This window comes from Kogia breviceps, chromosome 10, assembly GCF_026419965.1.
Source record: "Kogia breviceps isolate mKogBre1 chromosome 10, mKogBre1 haplotype 1, whole genome shotgun sequence".
Classification (NCBI taxonomy): domain Eukaryota; kingdom Metazoa; phylum Chordata; class Mammalia; order Artiodactyla; family Physeteridae; genus Kogia; species Kogia breviceps.
The window spans coordinates 96,073,803-96,093,623 of record NC_081319.1 but is presented as its reverse complement, the minus strand read 5'-3'; the positions used below and the strand labels follow the sequence as shown (position 1 = coordinate 96,093,623).

Below are 19,821 nucleotides of genomic sequence, written 5' to 3'. Positions count from 1 at the left end.
ATGGTTTTTCAAATGTGGTGACCTGGAGACCAGGTCACCGGGCCTGACCAGAACTCCCCTGCGGAGTTCTCTCAGCCTGGGGACAGAGAGGCCCAGCCTCAGGGGCTAGCTGAGGGAACCTAGAAGAAACCCAGCTCTGTTCTTTAGTATTTTGCCTGGGGATGGGCAGATCTGACATTAAACTTCCTGAAAGCTGGTGAAAACGCTAAGAGTGTGGAGAAGTGGAGACCACCAGAATACAGGTCATAATCATCAGAAAGTCTTCTGAAACCACTTCGTTGTAACCTAACCATCAACTCACCTGGGTGGCCAATATGGAAACATGGAGTCTGTTCTATGGGGTCCTTCAGCATAGGTACCATGTGCAGGCTCCGAGGGTCCTTTATTTTTCTGATTGTGAAAGGGACATATGACGCGTTATTTCAATTTAGAAGGCAGGTTTTCTTTTTTTTCAAAAAGGAAAAGTAATACTTGAAAAGCATTTTAAAGCAGCACTTTATTTCATTTATCGAAAGCTTCTAATAACGTGCCTGAATCTGAGGAACGGGAAGGAGAATTGAAGGTATGGGAATGAGTACGAGGGCGTATTAATTCCACTTTTTCATTTCTTAAAAGGGTTGCCCGAGAGGAGACGCTTTAGAACATCACTTCTGTAAAACCACGGTGAAAACGAGGAAATTAACAATGCAGAAAGGCTACCAGAGACTTGATGAAGTTGTTAATAACGCAAAGGCCGAAGAGATAAACCAGGGCCTCCCTACTTCATTTATACTGACGATTAAATAAGCACAACAGGGGGCAGACACAGGTAGAAAGCGGGCTCTCGCGTGGCTACCGCCGTTGACATTCCTGGCACTCGGCGTTCCAGATGCTTCCTTACGGTGTGCGTGTCTGTGTGGCTCGGGCTCCATATTCCACCCGTTTCCCCCTCAACGTTTTAGTCTCGCTCACAGGCGCCCCAGACGCAAAAGACGCCGGGAGCAGCCAAGATGGAGCGTGATCTCCTTAAGACGGAGATCTTTTGTAGGAGGCGGCGGCCGAGGCTTCCCTTTTGGGGTCCCCCTAACCCCGGACGCCGTCCTCGCCCGCCGGGCCGCGTGCCGCGCCGGGAGGTGGCCTTTCCGCGCGGGAGGCGCGTGCGGCCGCGGGCAGAGGTGACCTCGGGCTCCCCCGAGTCCGACCGCGGCACGCTTCGTGCGGCGACGCGAGGCGGTGTCCTGAGGTGACACCGGCTGCGCCGCCTAAGCAGCAGGCGCCGCCGATCAACTAGTTCGCACCGAGGATTCCTCTTGGTGCGTGGCCCAGTTTTCCTTAGGACTGGCTCCAACCCCTCGCCGACACCGCCCCCGCGCCGCCACGCTCCGAGGCCTTCCCCTGGGACGCCGCGCGTCCCCCCCACGGCCGCTCGGCGCGGGCCGGCGCGCGCGCGATTCCTCGATTCCACAGGCGGTTTGCGCCGCGGGTGGGGGCGGGGCGTGCGGGGAGGGGGGCCGGCCGCCAGCGGGGGGGGGGGAGGGGGGCCGCGGCCGGGGGCCAAGGGGCGGGCCGGCGTGGGGAGTTCCTTGCTCGCGGACCACACGCTCTGCGGGCCAATCCCGAGCCAGCCTCTCTCAGTGTCACACGCGGGACACGTCCAGGCGTTTGTTGGCAGGGCCGGCGAGGGGGAGGGGGCGGGGAGGAGGGAGGGGAGTTGAGTGACAGGTTTGTGGGGCAGGCTGGGAATTGTAGTTCCCAGCTCCCGTGGCCATAGCCATTTTGTAGTCGGGGGACTACAACTTCCAGAAGATCAAGGGGACCATTCTAAGGTGCCCCGGGAATAGGCGGCTCTCCCCTGGGCCGGCCGTCCTGGGGCACTGGCACCCAGCAGCCCGGCTGCAGGTAGACACGAGGCGTGGCGGGGGCTAGCGTGTGGCGGCTGTGGGGTGAGCAGCAAGCTGGGGAAAGGGGGTGAGGTGGAGCGACCGAGCGTGCCATGCATTGAGCTAGGGAGCCTCTCTCAATTCCACTCTTAGGCTCGGCGTGGGAGCGATGTCTGAGGGGTAGCCCGGGAAGGGTTCGTCGAGGCCTCTCGGGTGTCTCGTCGACGGGGCTGCGGGGGTCCTCTGGGCTCGGCCAGGGGCTGTCGGCACCGGAGGAGGCGGGCACTTGGTGGCCCAGCTGTGGGAGTTTTCGGCTAGCGTCCGGCAGGGAATTATCCGAGGAGCCCTAACTTGTATAAAAGCAGAGTCCATTTAAAGTTGGGCTGGATAGCCTCTCTCTCATTGGTTAGGGGGCTTGGAAAAAAGAGACTCGGCGAGCCCTCGCTGTGGTGCTGCCGCCGCCGCCGCCGCCGCCGCTGGAGTTGACTCTTCTGCTCGCACTGCTGCTGCAGCACAAACGTGACTTCCAACATTTTTTATTTATCTTTCCTTTTTCTTTTCCAAGATGTAACTACGGATCAGACACTAAGGACCTTCACGTTTTGCTGATGTAGTTTTTGGAGGAAAAAGGGGGGGGAGTGAAGGGCGTCGGTTTTTTTTTTTGTGTGTGTGTGTTTCGGGGGAAATTTTCCATTATGAGTGTTTTACTAAAGTGAAATTTTTTTTTGTTTGCTTCGTCTTTGGCTTTTTTTTTTCCTTCCCAATTTCGGATTTATTTCAAGGCGAATCGGGCTTTGGGGGAAGAGGAAGAAAAGTCGGATTCCAAGATCAACCACCACCACCAACAACAATAAAAACCACCAGGATATTTTTTTGCAAATTTCTGACGGCTTTAAATTCATGAAGCAATTGTCCCCTTTTGCAATCAGCATTTGGATCTCAGAATGAGCAAGGAAAGACCCAAGAGGAATATCATTCAGAAGAAATACGTAAGTGCTCCTAACAACACATCCTTTGACTTGTAGTTTTAAGCAATGGCTGTGAATGTCAAGTTTATAGATAATTCTGCAGCTGAAGGGTTTTAAACACAGCGTCCGATAAGGCTGTTTCTTTCTTTTCTGAAAGAAGGCTTTTTCAGGCAAAGTCGTGTCTGCCTAGTTTGGACGAAAAAACAGATTGGTGTAGCGATACCTCCAGTGAATAAATTGACCTCGAATGACACAACCATAATCTAGTTTTAGATGAAAGGCAGGGGATTTTGGTGGAGCCTGGGTGGGGGTGTAGGGGCTGCGGTAATGTGACTAAACTGCATTCTCGGGCGGATTTGGCCCCTATTGCACTTTGCATGCAAATGAGCCTTGTTATTATTATTAATGTTATTTGGGAAATCGTGTAACGCATGTGTGTTGGAAGCCCTTTAAGTTGCAATCGAGGGTCCGATTATGGCGATCTTGTTCCTTGCACTGGCACATCAAATTTAATGTATGTGGTCGTTTTGGCTTATTTGGTTCGCAACGTAAACCAATTGGGAATCGCGTTACAGCGAATGCATTTGTTGGGATTGACTTTAATAATGGGACTGGTTTTGTTTAAAAATTCATGGTTTCCAGTTTTAAGGGGAAAAAGACATACAATGTAGCTAATGTTTTTAAGAAGGCATGTGAATGCATATGTAAGTGACTACAAATAATTACTCCCAGTTAACTGGCCTTCTGAAATTGGGTGATTATTCAGAGATTTAACTGGTGTGGAATAGTTAAATTTGTTTTGTGCATAGTACAGCTACGTTTTGATTGGCATGGGAGTGTTTTTGTTTTGTGTATGTGGCTTTTTTTTTTTTTAAGTTTGGGTGGAGGGAGAGGAGAAGGGGGACCGAGGATTAACCAAATATGCACTCGAGTGATCGGTGATTAGCTGCATGCTTTAAATCAAAAACCCATTAAAAAAAAAGGCCAAATGAACACACATTAGGAATAATGCAACGTTATAAGAAAGTTTTATTTAACTCGGGTCGACAAATTGGTCTTAATATTTTCCCCTTTTGAGCAGCGTGATGTGTGTAATGGGAGATGACCTTCGGGGCACTGGTTTTGTAAAAAATAGATTTAATGGAAAAGCTGAATATCTCTTCTTGAGGGCCGATCCTAATCTAGACACGTAAACTTCAACTGTGAAAGAAATGCAAGGTTAAATAATCAAGCCTAACTTAAAAAGCTGTTCCCTAAAGAATTTAAGAATTAAAATACATCCGCATTGCAGAGGACTGGGGAGAATGCAGAGGACTAGTTTAAACTCGGGCAGTAGAAACTGCAGGGAGACAACCTTGCCTGCGAGCGTGGACGCCTTCCCGGGGCACATCCGATCCGGGTGCAGCCACAAAGCGAAAGGGGTAGAACTTGGACCAGAGCCACCCCCACCCCCGCCGCAGTCACCGCGAAGTTGGGGAGCGGCGTGGGGTGGGATGTTTTGTTGCCGGTCGTCAGCGGATTGTGTCGAGTTCTGGCGTCCGGCTGCCTGCCCGTGGCTAGCGGCGGCCGCGGGAGGCAGAGCACGAGTTAACGCTCGGGGAGCGGAGCCCCGTGTTCCCGATGTGCTCTAGCCGGCTGCGTAGGGGAGGGCGCGCGGGGGTCGTGGCGGGCTGGGCCGGGGCCCGGAGTACGCGCGCGGCCTGTAGGGGGCGGGCTGCAGGCTCCGGGCTCCAGGCTGCGGGCTCCGGGCTCCGGGCGGGCGGCGCTGGCCGGCGGGCTGGCGGATGGGTGGGTGGGGCGCGGGGGCGGTGCGGCCTGTCGGCCTGGGGAGGGGGCGGTGCGGCGCGCGGGGCGGGGGCGTGGCGGGGAGGGGGCGGGCGGCGCGCGGCTGCGGCGGGCGCCCCCCAGCGCGCGCACGGCGGAGCATGGCGGCGGCGGCACGGCTGGCTCCCCGCGGCCCTGCCCGCTGGCTCCAGTGCGGGCCCGAGAGCAACAGGTTAAGCTGGCGAGACGTCAGCGCGCCCCCTTCCCGCCCCCTGATTCCTCCCCCGCCTTGCGCCGGCCTCCCCTCCCTCCCTCCGCCCCCCGCGGCTCCGGGTTCCCGGACGCTCCGGCCGCGTTCTTTTGTCATTGTGACGTCACAAAGGGACGGGCTCGGGTGGAACCTTCTCCTCCTCCGTGACGTCAAAAGTCGGGAGGGAGGTTCCAGCGCGGCGGGGCTGCGGGGGAGGAGGGAGCGGCGCGGAGGCGGGGGATGCCGCGTGGGAGGAGGAAGTGGAGGAGGAGGAGGAGGAGGAGGATGCGACCGGCCTCGGCCTTCCGCAGCGAAACGCCGCGCTTCTCTCCAGGTGAGCGCGGGGAGCCTGTGGTCCGCCTGCGAGCGCCCCCGACCCAGCTGATTCCATTTAGGGGGTGGGGAGCAGGGCGGAGACGCTTCCTGTTTGCAGAAACGTTTTCGTTTCCTCTGTTTCCAGGTCTGCTGATGCTGTGGCATTACTGCGGTGGTGGTCCTGTTCTCTCGTCAACGCTTTTGAAAAGCAGGGAAACTTCATGCAGGGAAGCTTGGCTTTGTAGAACCATGTTGTGGATTTGGCCACCTTGTCACTTTTAAGTCGTGTTGGGGGTGTCTCGGCAGGATGTGGCGGGATGCCCTTCTGGATGATGTTGCACAGCATCAACTGTTGCTCTTTATGGATGCCTTGGAACACCGGAGTGGCACTTCTTCGATGTGCCAGCTCTAGGCCTATTAAGTATTTTAGGGGGTGGGGCAGACGGGGGAAGACTCATTGATGCGCGTGCTTGAAAGAGCACTGGACTGCAAGTCTAAGGTGTTCTGGGCTTAGTTCTTGAGAAGCGGAGAACAAGAGGCTGGAAATCTGGGTCTGTTTACTCTTCTGTAAAATGGAAAAAGTAATACGTGCCTTTGCCACTTCACTTTATCTGAGATCACGTGCGTGAGATAACGTCCGTGGAAGATGTAAAACAGTATGTATGTTCTTTCAGTGTAAGGTGGAATTATTCCTTGAGTTCGTGGAAGGCAGCACATTTGCTGCCAAGTGGTCTCAAAAGCCTTAGATGCCTGCCGCGTTGCGGTTTAGTTTATTGCTTTAGCAAAGCAGAGTTTGGGGGTGGGATTGTAGATGGCAGGCTTTGGGAGAAATGATTGTTATATTTCATATTAAATGACGTCCTTGAGAAACTCATAAATTGCACTGTAATCCTGTCTTAATTGCTGGGTATGATTCCTGCTACAATACCTTAAATAACTGAAAACATTTGCCTTTCAAAGCCCTAATTCATCTGGACAATAAAAACAGTTTCATGTTTTGCTCTATGGGTATTGTATGCCATTTCCATCACTCCACTGGTTGGTTGTTCCTAGGCAGAATAACAGATGATACCCAGGTTGCGAAAGCATTTGATCTTTGATGCTTTATAGCAGGTATGAGTTTGAAATAAAAATCTCTGCCACATGAAGATATGATTCATACAGTTAGCATGAAAACAGATTACCAGTTTGATTCCTAGGACAGCTCAAGCAGAATTTGTAACACTAGGCTGTAAATTTTAAGTACCTAATTTTCTGAGGTAAAAGTGCAGTATGATTGAAAAAACTGGGAAAATTTGTGTTACCAGATTCAAAAGCGGGATTTACTGTAATTACATAAAATTGTTAAAAAAACATAGAACGACACCAAAATGTAGTGGTAGGATTTATGAGCTTCTGCCCTCCGTGGTGCTCCCCTTCCCCCCTATTTTACACCCAATTGAATTATTTGTTCTGGGGGAAAAAATGTGTACACATTTAATTGCTACACTCTTCCTTTAAAAAAATATTTATTGATTAACAAACATCGAGTATATATGGTGTACTGCTATAAAGTGAATGGTGTTTTTTAAAAAAAATTTATTTTATTTTGGTTTTGGTTGCATTGGATCTTTGTTGCTGTGCGCGGGCTTTTCTCTTGTTGCAGTGAGCCGGGGCTACTCTTCGTTGAGGTGCGCGGGCTTCTCTTGTTGCGGAGCACGGGCTCTAGGCACGCAGGCTCAGTAGTTGTGGCGTATGGGCTTAAGTTGCTCCGTGGCATGTGGGATCTTCCCGGATCAGGGCTCGAACCTGTGTCCCCTGCATTGGCAGGCCGACTCCTAACCACTGCACCACCAGAGAAGCCCAGCTTTTCCTTTTCTGAGCTGTTCACGTGGCTTGCTTTCTGTCTGTCTCTAGTAGTGGAGAAAACTTTTCTCTTTGTAACATAGTTTCGGGTAGAGACGATTTAGCAACTGTCACTGTCTGGAGAGATTATAGAAGGAATATTGTCAACTTAAGAGTCCAAAGTGTGTCACTGAAATTTAAAAAAAAATTATGTTTAAAAATAATCCAATTTGAGTTATTATTACTTCGGTTATTATTACTTTACTGTAGACCTGACTTGTGTGTCCCCCATAGCCATTGGCCCAAATAGCCAGTTAGAATTATTTGGTACTTGGATGGTTTAATGGCTGTTTGTTTCCTCTGCCATAGGAGGTTAGACCAGTTCCTGTTGTTGGGCTGAGGGCTATTGACCGTCTTACAGACATCTTGGAAATAACTCCAGTGTTAATACATATCCTGTTCAAAGGCTATTTATAAACTTTACTCCTTAAGAAAGAGAAAATCTTTTGGAGTATGTAACTGATGTTTCTTAGATTCAAAATAGAACCCTTCCTTTCAAAGACGACATGGGAAAATCATATTAAGCCCAGTACATTAAAACACTCGGTAAAGACTCAGCTGGACTTTTAAATTGTTTTAAAATTTAATGATCGTTTTATTTAACCTTAGTATAATAAAAATATTATCTTAACATGTAATCAGTACGAAAGTTGCTAAGATCTTTTGTCTTCTTTTTTTATCTTGTGTCTTTGAAATCTGGTGTATTTTTTAAACCCTTACAGGGCAACTCAGTTTGGACTAGTCATTTCAAAAGTTCAAGAGCTGCGTATGACTAGTAGCTATCCTACTGAACAGTGCAGATCTATGTAACCAGAGGTGTGTGTAATGTAGCATGGTGTCTGCATTGGTGAAAAACCTCAAGTTCTATAAAATCGCACGCTAAAAATTACAGGGCTAGTGGAAAAATAAAGATGAAACATGTCACTCAAAACATATAACTTCGGTCAAGTGAACGGTAACGAGTCAGTAATGTGGATCTGGAAAAATGACATGAAATGATCAGGCAGGCAGCTCAGACTCCAGAGTGAAGAGTGGTTATAACTGACAGTCTTTTATATAGAATAGAGCTGATATTGCCAGGGTAGTATGGATGGAAGTATGCTGTTAGCCGTAGGCATTGTTTTTTTTTTTTGTTTTTTATGGGTTTTTTTTTTTTGATAGATACACACTTTTGTAGTTCTGAGTTTTTTAAAAATCGTGACTGGATGCTGAAAAGCTGGTCTGTTTTTAAGGTTTGCCCTTGATCATGATGGTCTGAGGAGCTGACTCTTGACATTTTCATCCAAATGGTTAAAAGTTTTGCAGCCTAAGAAGTTTAGTTATTGGGATTCTGCTTGCATTGTTTTGGTGCTCCTGTTACTGGTCCAGGTCTCAGTCTCCCCTAGGATTATAGTAACAGCACTTCTACTAATCGTCTTCCACCTACCCAGCCTCCCTGGTTCTCCTGGCTGCAGAACATCCTGGCTGTGAAGCTCCTGGCCAGTGGGCAGGCCTGGGAAGTGTGTGCTTCTGTCCCCTTTGGCTCCTTCCCATATAGAAGACTTGCCGAGTGTCAGTTGTTTATTCCCAAACCTGGTTATTCCAGTTAGGCTTATTATTGCAATTTCGGTTAAATATTATGCAAACCTTTGAACGAATGTAAAAAGAGAACTGGTTTCTATGAAAGCTTGAAGCTGAATGTTTGCGAACCCTTGATAAAAGTGAAGTACTAAAAAAAAATGAGACGGTGAAATTAGATGTGGGCCCACCATTTTCCCCATTTAAAAGGCTTGGGGAAAATCTGTAAGGATTCTGCACACGTTGCTTTACAAGTGGTTCCCTTTTAAGAACCCAGCTTCACTTACCGCCGAACTTCCTTCCCAACAAACAAAAAAGCATAACCTGGAGCACCAAGAATTCTCAAAAATATCTGTAACAGCGCACTTATGTGTTCATTACACTACATGTATGTGTGTATATGTACATAATCTACGTATCTATCTATCTATCTATATTTTTAAAGATTTCCTGCTTAATAAACTCTATATTAGCTAACCAACTTATGGTCCCTATCAGCTCTGATAAGAGTGCTTCCATTGTATTTAGCCTTAATCCTCAAATATTAAACTAGACTAGCTTATCTAGTTCATGCCAGGTAGCATAGATAAAATGTGGGTCAGGGTGGCCCTGCTGAAGTGATTTGTATTACTTTCAGAGTTTGTGTCATTCTCAGGATGGCGGAGGCAGAAAGATGAGTGATTTTACACCTCATTTATATGGAGTTCAGAAGCTTGTATCTTGTAATCCAGCAACTTTAATTATTTTGTCTTACTTAGGAGATTCTGCTAAAGATCTGTTCCATTTCAAATCCTCAAGCCTACCTGTTAATGGAAACAAGACACAATGAATCAGTTTCTACTCAGTTCTCTTGTTTCTTTCCATCTCCCAGGTAACTCTTCTCCTTATTCCTCTGACTGCCCTCCCCTCCACAAGCCTTGCTTCCTTTTCCCAGCCCCAGACTTGGTGTTTCTGGTCCCTTTTGTCTGTCCATAAAGCCTTTTCCACACTGGCCTCCTCATTGCAGGCCCCTTTCATTCCAGGAGGTGGGAATTCTGATGACTTCGGTCTACGTTTTTGTAGACAATTTGAGTGAGATTTTTGTTATCCTTTTAGGGTTTAATCTTTCTTGACTTCAGACAACCCTATAGCCTTCTGGCAGCCTCACACTCTTCAATCAAGGGTTTTCATTCATTTCTGACTCAGAATAAAATTGTTAAAAGCAGAGCTGAACCTAGCAGGAAGTGGCAGCACTTGCCGGGCTCCCGGTTGAATGATCCTGCCTGCTTCCGGGACTTCCTGTCCTGTCACCTCTTGCAGGTGGCTTTTGTCTCTTTTGTTCTCTTTGTCAGGATGTGTGGGGTGGGAGAGGGCCCACGTTTTGCAGAGGTAGATCCTGTCCTGAGGGCCGAGTCTCAGGCACATCTGAATGGGCAGCTGGCCCACAGCCCTGGGCCCTGCGTCTCTGTTGGGCTTTCTTTCTACTTCCACCAGTCTGTCTTGCCACTGATTTTACTGCTCTTGTGAGGAGGCCTCCCATGCTTCGGGGGACTTCTCTTTGCCATTTGACGAAATGTGCCAGAGGAGCTTGGATTGTAGGAAATGCTCTAGCATCGTGAGGAGAAGATGTCAGTTTTGAAATAACTGCCCGCAGTTATTGTTTCCCTAGTGAGTTCACAGGAGAGGAAGAGGCTGTTGAGTCCATTTTACAGAAGGGAAAACTGAGGCCGGTAGGCCCTGGCCAGAGAGTGAAAGGCTGTATCTCCTCCCCACTTTTTAGTCCAGATGAACTTGAGGTAAAAGGAGTGATCGGAGTAGCCCCGAAAAGGGGAAAAATGCCATAATGGGGGCTCTTGGCAGCCTTTGGAGAGGCTTTTTGGCTTGAGAAAGTTGGGGAGAAGTTAAGACAGTTTGTCAGCCTCCAGGAGCAGGAGTGGATCTGTCTCAAGTGCATGTTTGTTGTTTTTTTAAACACCAGTTGGTGGAGCTACCCCCTTATCCCCCGCTGGCTGTCTCCTTGAGTCCTCAGTGGAAGAAGAGCTGAGATCCTAGTTGTCCTGGGACCCGGCTGGTTTGTGGTCTGTATTTTAAAAGTGCCCCCACCCCACGCTCTTCCGGCGTATCTGAGGGCCGGCCTGGGCTGCGTTTTGCTCTCCAGGCTTCCGAATTCATTTGATTTCGCAGGGGCTGTGACAGATCAGCCTCGATGCTTTTTCTGGCACCTTTATTGTTGCCCCTGACTTCTGCTGCGTAGGGTACCGTGGGGCGCTGGGGGAAGTCATTTGCCCTCAAATCCTCACCAGGATCTGGGCCGGGCAGTAAACAAAGGCTTCCTAGATATGTTAATGAGGCAGCGTGAGTAATGGGAACATTCTACTAATTTCTCTCATATTCATAGGGTGTATGAGGGCCTTAGAAAGGGGAACCCTACTGGCAGAAGTTCTTGAGAGCTGTTTTGGAGAGCTGGTGTGGCCTAGAAGGCCTAAATTGGATCTTAAGTTCTAATTTTGTTAAGTCTGTCAAGCTCCACCACCCATGAAGAGGAAAGCAGTGAACACTGAAATACTGGCAGCAGTGTTTAGTTACCTTGAGTCCTAGAAGGTCATAAAATTCATAGTCACAAATTTTGCCCCTCTGTACTCCTGGTACAGCTCTTCTCACGTATTTTCTCCAGTACAACCAGGAATTCTTTTCCAGTGATATTTTTGGCTGGGGGTGGGGAGGCATGAGAGGGGTGGGTTGGGTGTGTCGTTTCCATCAGGAGACCCTCTGGTTTATGTGACAGCAGCCCAGGTATCTAGTGACTGAATCACCCAGGGGAATGTGGGAGCCATTTGGGCGCCCTGTTGTATCTCTCTCTTTTTAAATCTGGGTGGTTCTTTCTCCATTATTTCCCAGCCACAATTTGGGTTAGGGCTACAATGGTTGTGTGTGTTATCTCTTGGTTCTTATTTCTGCCAGCTGTTAAAAGTGTTTGGTGCCTCTGGGGGCAGAAACAGGTGCCAGGAGGAAATGAGACGGGATTAGGGCTGAGCATGTGTTTCTTGCATTTATTCCCTCCCTAGGTTTGCAGAAGGGGTGCTGCATGAATGCTTATTCTGTTAAGCAGCAGTTGGATGTTGACCTAATCAGGACTTAGAGTGTTTTGTGCTTTGCGTCCATGCCTTACTGCTAGTATGTGGGCTTGGGGAATTTAATGCCTCAGATTGGGACAGGCTTGTTTTGAATATGTAGGGCACCTCTGTGGTTATAGTGGACAAGATTGGGAATATGAGCTGTGTGACCCTGAGCAAGCCACATAACCTCGCTGCGCTGCTTCCTCACCTGGAAAACTTGTTCCATGCACCTCACAGGCTTGTTGGGAGGGTCAGTAAGATTTTTGATGTGAAAGCACTTTGTAAACTGCATACTGTGCACAAATGCTCAAGAAGGTATGATTACACAGTTGGAAATCACCAACTTGGAGACATCAGGTCTGTCGGCAGCCTTCCAGGCTGACTCAGGAATAAATGAATCAGATGAATTCTATACTTTGCCCCTTAATAAGCCAAATGAATAGCAACAGATATTCTGAAGCCCATTTTGGGATATGGAACAAAGCTTTAAAGATTAGAAGGTGATTATATTCAATATCTCATAACAACCTATAATGAAAAGGAATCTGAATAAAAAATAAAAAGTGTATAATTGAATCACTTTGCTGTATACCTGAAACTAACACAATGCTGTGAATCAACTATAATTTAAAAAAAAAAAAAAAAAAAAGAAGGTGATGTAATCTCTTCCCAGCCCCACTCTGGTGGTTGAATCTCTTCTCTATTATCCAACACTTGACTTCTGAATATGTCTGGGTGGTGAGTTAGAAGGACTGACAGATTGAGAATTAAGATTAGAGCGGCACGGAATCTTTGCACAGAGATGTTTCACCAAAGATGTTTAAGCTGGATCTTGGAGCAGTAATTCTTGTACTTGAAAATCTGACCATGAACCTTCCAGTGGATCAAGTCTAAGCTACGTTTGTCCTCAACACAGCACAAAAAGCCCTTGCTCTACCTTGAGCTTCCGGCCACCCGTCCCACCGCAGCTGAGCCAGCCTCTTGGCCTTTGCACATCTTGGTGGCTCAGCTTGCTCAGGGGACGAATTGCCTGTGGAGCCCACCTTGACCACTCTGAGGCCTGACTGGACAGCCTGCCCCCCCCTTCCCCAGTCACGCAGAGCCAAGCCCCGTTTCTGTGGGCCTGACTCCTCACACGTACCTCTGGGTGCTGCAATTAGTGTCTACGTGTGTCTCACCCTATCAGCCCCACACGATTAGCGGCTGAATTTTCTGTCATCACACAGTGGAGGAAATATTTGTCGAGTTGAAGCTTTTGGAGTATTTCAAATAATACCCACTAGTGCGAGGGAATTGGTAAGGATCTAGTGGAAAAAGGTGAGCTTCACTAATCAGAATTTCACAGCTGAGAAAACCTGAGGTGTCTAATAACAAAGGTTGCACTTTTTTTTTTGTGTGTGTGTGGTACGCGGGCCTCACTGTCGTGGCCTCTCCCGTTGCGGAGCACAGGCTCCGGACGCGCAGGCTCAGCGGCCATGGCTCACGGGCCCAGCCGCTCTGCGGCATGTGGGATCTTCCCAGACCGGGGCACGAACCCGCGTCCCCTGCATTGACAGGCGGATTCTCAACCACTGCGCCACCAGGGAAGCCCGGTTGCACGTTTTATCAGTGACAGCCGGGGCCTGAAACCCAGCCCCTGATACAGTGGAAGGCCAGCTGGGGTAATGCCTTTGGACCAGCTTTCAGAGATGCTTCCTCCTGCCAGATGCATCCTCAGTTATCCATGGTAACTGCACTTATTGATTCATTTTCATGGGAAAATAAAATGCACATGTAATCCCCATACCTAATTGGGCCAATAGGGTTTGTCCCCCTTTGAAAACGATTCTTTTTGCCTTATAAGAAATCATTCAACTCGAACAGCTACACAAAGGTAAAATCTACTGCAATTACCTACGGGGTGCTCCTGCGCTTGTAGATACGTCGTTTTACCTATGTGGGCTCGTACTCCTAAGAGATGTTCTGTTCCGTGCTCTTTGCATTTATCTCATTTCAATTCTCAGAATATGATTCTGCATCATTATTTTTAATAGCTGCTGGGCACTCGGTCAATCTGTACCACAGTTTTCTTGACCTGCCTGTTCTTGATGGCCTTTTCACAGTATGGGGTTTGTCGCCCACAGTGATGTGTGCAGTATGCTTTTTCTGTATCTTTTTGCACGTAATTCCGAACTCCTCAGTGTGGAACTACCACTTTGTGTTACCTGTGTTTACAATTCAGATCCCTCTTAACGTTGGTTTCTGGCAGAAACACTGTACTAATTTACAGCCGCCCAGGTAGTGCCAGCGGGTTTGTTTGTTGGCTTTTAAAAACCAACGCAGGCACTCATAACAAGTAGTAAAAGATGTCAGTTGGGTTTTATTTAAGTTTCTATTTTCTTTCCTTGTCCTCTCTCAGGGCATTAGAGCTAAATGAGATAAGATACGGGAAAGCACTTTGTAAAACAAAATTGCTCCGAGAACACAATGTGTTATTAGGATGACTGTAGCAGTTAAGGAAGAAGTGTCTGTGGAATTGTACAATTACATATTTCATGTTTATGAAATGCTTTTTTTGTGAGGACGTGACGTAACTTTAAAATGACCCCAGAATCCCATTCTTTTCGCAAGTGATTTCAGCCTTGGTTGTGAGGTGGGTGGTGTTGTACGGTGACAAAGGTCCTGTTGGGCTCTGGCTTGGAAAACGGTTCAGTCCCATACAGCTGAGTATTCTCTGACTTTGTTAGGGGTTAGAAAATATGACATTGTCCTTGTCTTCAGAGAATTTACAGATCTGTTGACAGCAGAGATGCCAAACCCTGTGGGAAGAGAGCCGGTGACCTTGGGTAAATCACTTCCCTTCAGTCTCAGTTTCTTCATGCATAAAATGGGGAGACTTAGACCTTCATTTATTGGCCCCTCAAGGTCATTTTGGGAGAGGCAGGATCGTATGTTAACATGTGAAGTGCTTTATAAACTGTAACTATCTAGACCAGATTATTCTTATTTTAGGTCCTGCAGGTCTTTGTGGCTGTAATTCTCCAGCCTCAAGGTTGAAGAGGGAACACGATGTTTCTGGGTCATCCTTGCTGATTACAGCCTATCCGGCTTGTGAAGAGGATAGAAATGGAAATAATGTAGATGATTTTTCTTCCAAACTTTAGGTAAAATGCAGTGTGTTCTTTATATCAGACACACTTTTTGATTGTTCTGATGATGGCTTTTAATCATCCTCCCTTCCCCCAGGTGAGAATGAGGTGGTGTCCCAGAACTGCTAAGAAACAGCATTACTTTTTGGCGTTTAAGAGTACTTTTGGATAAACTTCTTCACCTTTTTCATTCTTCAGTACAGATGTCCATTTACTTCTTTTAAAAACATTTTTTATTTTATTTATTTTTATTTTTGGCTGCATTGGGTCTTCGTTACGGTGCGCAGGCTTCTCATTGCGGTGGCTCCTCTTGTTGCAGAGCACGGGCTCTAGAGTGCAGGCTCAGTAGTTGTGGCACATGGGGTCAGTAGTTGTGGCTCACTAGTTGTAGAGCGCAGGCTCAGTAGTTGTGGCTGACGGGCTTAGTTGCTCCGTGGCATGTGAGATCTTCCCGGACCAGGGCTTGAACCCTTGTCCCCTGCATCAGCAGGCGGATTCTTAACCACTGCGCCACCAGGGAAGCCCAAGATGTCCATTTAGAAATGAGGTAGGACTTAAATGTTTATTGGTTTTACCTAAATTGCCCCCTTTTCCATTCTTCTGTTGCCCAGAGCATGAAAGCGCTATGTGTTCTATTTTCGGCTTGTGATAACATCTTGATGTTGGGGGATGAAAGAGTCGATGTGATGGCGAGGATCCGTGGGCTGGAGTCCCAGTTAAATTGGTAGCACATGGCTTCCACCTGCAGTAGTTCCCTGCCACCAGGACCGGGTACTTGACACGTGCCACGTGACTCCTTTCCATACTGGTGACCCCGAGTGGCCAAGGCTACCACCTTTGATAGACGCCAAACGGGCAGTCAACCTGCTTTCTTAATCGTTTGAAAATGACGAAACATTTGGTATTGCTCTGTGAAGAGCTCATTCCGGTGCATTTAGGTAGGAGGGTTTAGCGGGGGACAGGGAAACAGTCTCACTAGTAAGCCTGATTCTTATGGTGTGGTTTTTGTCTGACATTCGATTCCATTTGCTCCGCAGCCTTTTCACTGGGACTTGTAGTTGGTTACAATTTTTGGAGGGGGGTTTATTTGATATATTTACTTATATACATCACACTTTATTCCGAAAAGGCTTTAAGGCCATAGTGAGCAGTCATCCTGGGAGCAAACAGTTTTTGCTTTGATCTGACTGAAGTTCACTTTCTAAATCCCCAGAGTGACAACCACATTAAAATATGGGCAGCGAACACTTGTCCTCAACCCACCAGTGTTTGGGCTGAGGAGCTTTTTGTTTTAGCTCTGAAAACTTGACCTAAAACTTTAGTTAAAGGCAAGGTTCGTTAAGTAATATTGGTATTGACACCCTGAGAGAACTTGTAATGGGGAAGAATTCTAAAGATGCATGAAAGTAATCCCGGGTGGTGATCACATCCTTGAATGGCGGAGATCAGGTTTCTATTTAAATGCCAATGCAGTTTAATACCACCTTTTTCCACCATGCAGGGGGCCAGGGAGGGTCTGGATTTAATAAATGAATTTCTTTGGGGGAAGCGATTGGTACATGTGACTGCATGATCCAGCATTCTGTGTTCTTCAAAATGTTTGCAAATACTCATTCTGTAGCATAATCCTCAAAACTGCTGTTAGGATTCCAAACCATTGTGGTTTAAACTTCGCTGGAATCTGAAAGGTGGCTGACAGAGTGAAAGGAAATCTCCTTAAGTGAAGAACGCATTTGACTTGCCTGATTGCCCCGGGCTCTGGGCTCTGGGCATATCTGAGCCAGAGGCCTAGTCTCCTGGTGGAAAAGGTTGGGGAGTACCTGTTTCTTTCTCCTGGACTGCCCCCCACCCCAGCTCAATATAAACACCATCATTTAGTCCTGCAGAAACTCCTGATACAAATATAGACTTGCAGAGCCCTGAGAAGCACACTCTTTTGTACTCGTGATAAATCAGAACTCTAATGATGCTATAAAAATGGGTTTTCTTTTGGCTCTGGTAAGCTAGGAAGCACTGGGAGGTGGGGAGGACGACGGGTCTGACTTGGAAATATCTGAAGCTGAAAAGTGGTGTTTTTTCTTTTCTTCTAATTCTGCTCCGTGCTCCAGTTACATGGAGCTGCCACCCCAACGCCGACACGGCCCCAATGAAACACATTTTCTACTCTGGAAGTACTAGCCTTTTTCCTTTCCATCTAACATGAGACTTGCTGAAGTTGTGTTATTTCCTTCCAGAGTTTTTTGGAGCAGTAGGCAAAGCCTCTTGGGAGTATAAATAATGATGATTATAAAGAACAGTCAGCTTACCAAGGAAGACCATTCTCTTTTTCTTTTTGTTAAAAATTTATTTATTTATTTATCTTTGGCTGCATTGGGTCTTCGTTGCTGAGTGCGGGCGGTGAGCGAGGGCTACTCTTGGTTGTGGTGCGCGAGCTTCTCACTGCGGTGGCTTCTCTTGTTGTGGAGCATGGGCTCTAGAGCGCAGGCTTCAGTAGTTGTAGCGCATAGGCTCAGTTGCTCCGCGGCATGTGGGATCTCCCCGGACCAGGGCTCGAACCTGTGTCCCCTGCATTGGCAGGCGGGTTCTTAACCACTGCACCACCAGGGAAGTCCCGGGCCGTTATCTTTGATTTGCAAAAGCTTTTTACAGCTGAACATTGTTTGCTTACAGTTGTTTGATACAAATGAAGACCTTAATGGTACCTACTGTAAGAGGAGTCCTTTTACTCTATTTGTATACGGAGGAAGTCATCTCAATAAAGAACAGAACACTTGCTCAGTCCGAACTGCTTGTTTCTCTGGACAGGCACTCTACACGGTCCAGGGAAGACCTGCGGAGGTGCTTCATGGCTGCCTTTTTCCCACCGTCATCAACCTCACAGAATCCTCCCTGCTGAGTGTGAAAAGATTTTTAAGGCTGATAAGTGACCGAATGTAGTTTTGGAGTCCCTCCTCTAACTGCTTCCTTCCCAATTTACGAATCCAAAGACGGTTTTAAAACGAATTTAAGGGACTTGTCTAAGTAGGCACTGACATTGGATAAATATATTTAAATGGTAGGCTGTCATGCTCTTTAATTAAAGCCCACAACATAGCTGCAGGGAAATAGGAAGCCTCCAGTTGCAGTTTTTATTTTTTGGGAGATTATAGTTACCCCTCATCACACTTTTCAGTCTAACTACAGTGTGTGTGTGTGTGTATATATATATGTATTCTTGGCATACATTGCGGTCCTTGGCTGCTGTATCTTTAGCAAAGTGTCAGCCCCTTTTAGCCCTTTCTTTTTTAAACCTCTCATATCCCCAACTTACTCCAGTTCCTTTGGCAGTTCTTCAACTATGTTTCTTTTGGCGTTCTACTGGTGGTTCAAGACAGAAAGGCATCCTAGGCATCTCAGTCTTCCCTGAGTGATCTTGGATGTGAATGTGATTTTTTTTTTTTTCTCTCGCTTAACAGTTCGGTGGTTTTTAGTATATTTGGAGTTGTGCAATAACACCGCGATCAATTTTAGAACCTTTTCATCACCTCAAAAAGAAACTCTATACCCATTGGCAGTCACTCCACATCTCACCCCAGTTTTTCTAGTCTTTGGCAACCACTAATCTACTTTCTGTCTCTATGAATTTGCCTATTCTGTACATTTGATGTAAATGGAATCATACAGTATGTGGCCTTTTGTGACTGGCTTCTTTCACTTGGCATAGTGTTTTCAAGGTTCCTTCATGTTGTAGTGTGTAGCAGGACTCGGTTCCTTTTTGTGGCTGAATAATACTTCATTGGGTGGGCATACACCACATTTTGCTCATCCATTCAGCAGCTGATGGACATTTGGGTCGTTTCCACCTTTTGGCTCTTGTACATAATGCTTCTGTGAACATTTGTGTGCAAGTCTTTGTGGGGATGCTGCTTGCATTTCTGTTGGAATACCTCAAGCTAGACCACCTTGCCCATCTAGGTGATTACTACTGATACGTTTATTTACTGCTCTTTCACCTGTGAAGCTGTGCCTCTTAGCCTGTGTCCCAGAGTCTCCTGTGTTCTGTTCAGGAGAGGGCTGCATGGGACCCTCTCCTGCTGGGGGCAGCTGCCTTGCCTTGGGGTGGTGGGGTTCTCACTTTCCTCCCTGTCTGACTGCTACTCTTCACTGTTTGTGGGTGGCCAGCAGTGGTCTTATTTCCTCTCTCCCTTTTCTTTGCAAGCTCTAAACACTTGGTGAGGCGTGAGAAAGTGATGGGGCTTGGAATTTCATCACAGGATGATCGGCTTTTTGTGGCTGCTCAGGTGTTTTGGGTTGTTGTTCTGGGCCTTCAGGTGCATCTCTGCATAGCATTTACCACGTAGTTTTGGGAGGAGCCAGGGGTTTAAAAACCCTGGCTCCGCTCTGGGCGCAGAGTAGGACCGAGGGGCTGTTTTCCTGTCTTACCTTTGGTTTTTTTTTTTTTTTTTTTTAAGATGTTGGGGGTAGGAGTTTATTAATTAATTTATTTATTTTTGCTGTGTTGGGTCTTCGTTTCTGTGCGAGGGCTTTCTCTAGTTGTGGCAAGTGGGGGTCACTCTTCATCGCGGTGCGTGGGCCTCTCAGTGTTGCGGCCTCTCCCATTGCGGAGCACAGGCTCCAGACGCGCAGGCTCAGCGGCCGTGGCTCACGGACCTAGTTGCTCCGCGGCATGTGGGATCCTCCCGGACCGGGGCACGAACCCGCGTCCCCTGCATCGGCAGGCGGACTCTCAACTACTGCACCACCAGGGAAGCCCCTTACCTTTGGTTTTTGACTTTGTCGTGGTTACCGATGTTGACGTGCTTTGGCAAAAGACTGCGGGGAAGAGAACCACTGTCTACCTAGAAATCGCCTGATTTTCTTGCTCCTTCCAAACCACCTTCTACCTAAATGAAAAATGCGTAAAAATCAAAAAAAGGCCTCATAACAAACTCCTTTAAGAAATGGGAGTTCTTTTAAGGAAGAGGGATGGTGCCATGTTTTCTTTGGATATTTCTGATTTTT

At 47.4% G+C, this 19,821-nt stretch overlaps 1 protein-coding gene and 1 long non-coding RNA gene across 2 annotated transcripts in view; both read left to right on the top strand.

Moving 5' to 3' along the window:
- The first annotated feature begins 2,246 nt into the window (after nt 1-2,246).
- JARID2 (jumonji and AT-rich interaction domain containing 2) overlaps nt 2,247-19,821 on the top strand; it is a 242,420-nt gene continuing 224,845 nt past the window's right edge. The window contains exon 1 of the mRNA XM_067006734.1: nt 2,247-2,848. Coding sequence (XP_066862835.1) covers nt 2,804-2,848 — 45 coding nt within the window. The 5' untranslated portion in view covers nt 2,247-2,803. The remainder of the gene's footprint in view (nt 2,849-19,821) is intronic.
- Nucleotides 4,743-6,056, top strand: LOC136792039 (uncharacterized). Its single transcript, XR_010835164.1, has 2 exons — nt 4,743-5,175; nt 5,302-6,056. It is a non-coding gene; the product is annotated as an uncharacterized lncRNA (long non-coding RNA).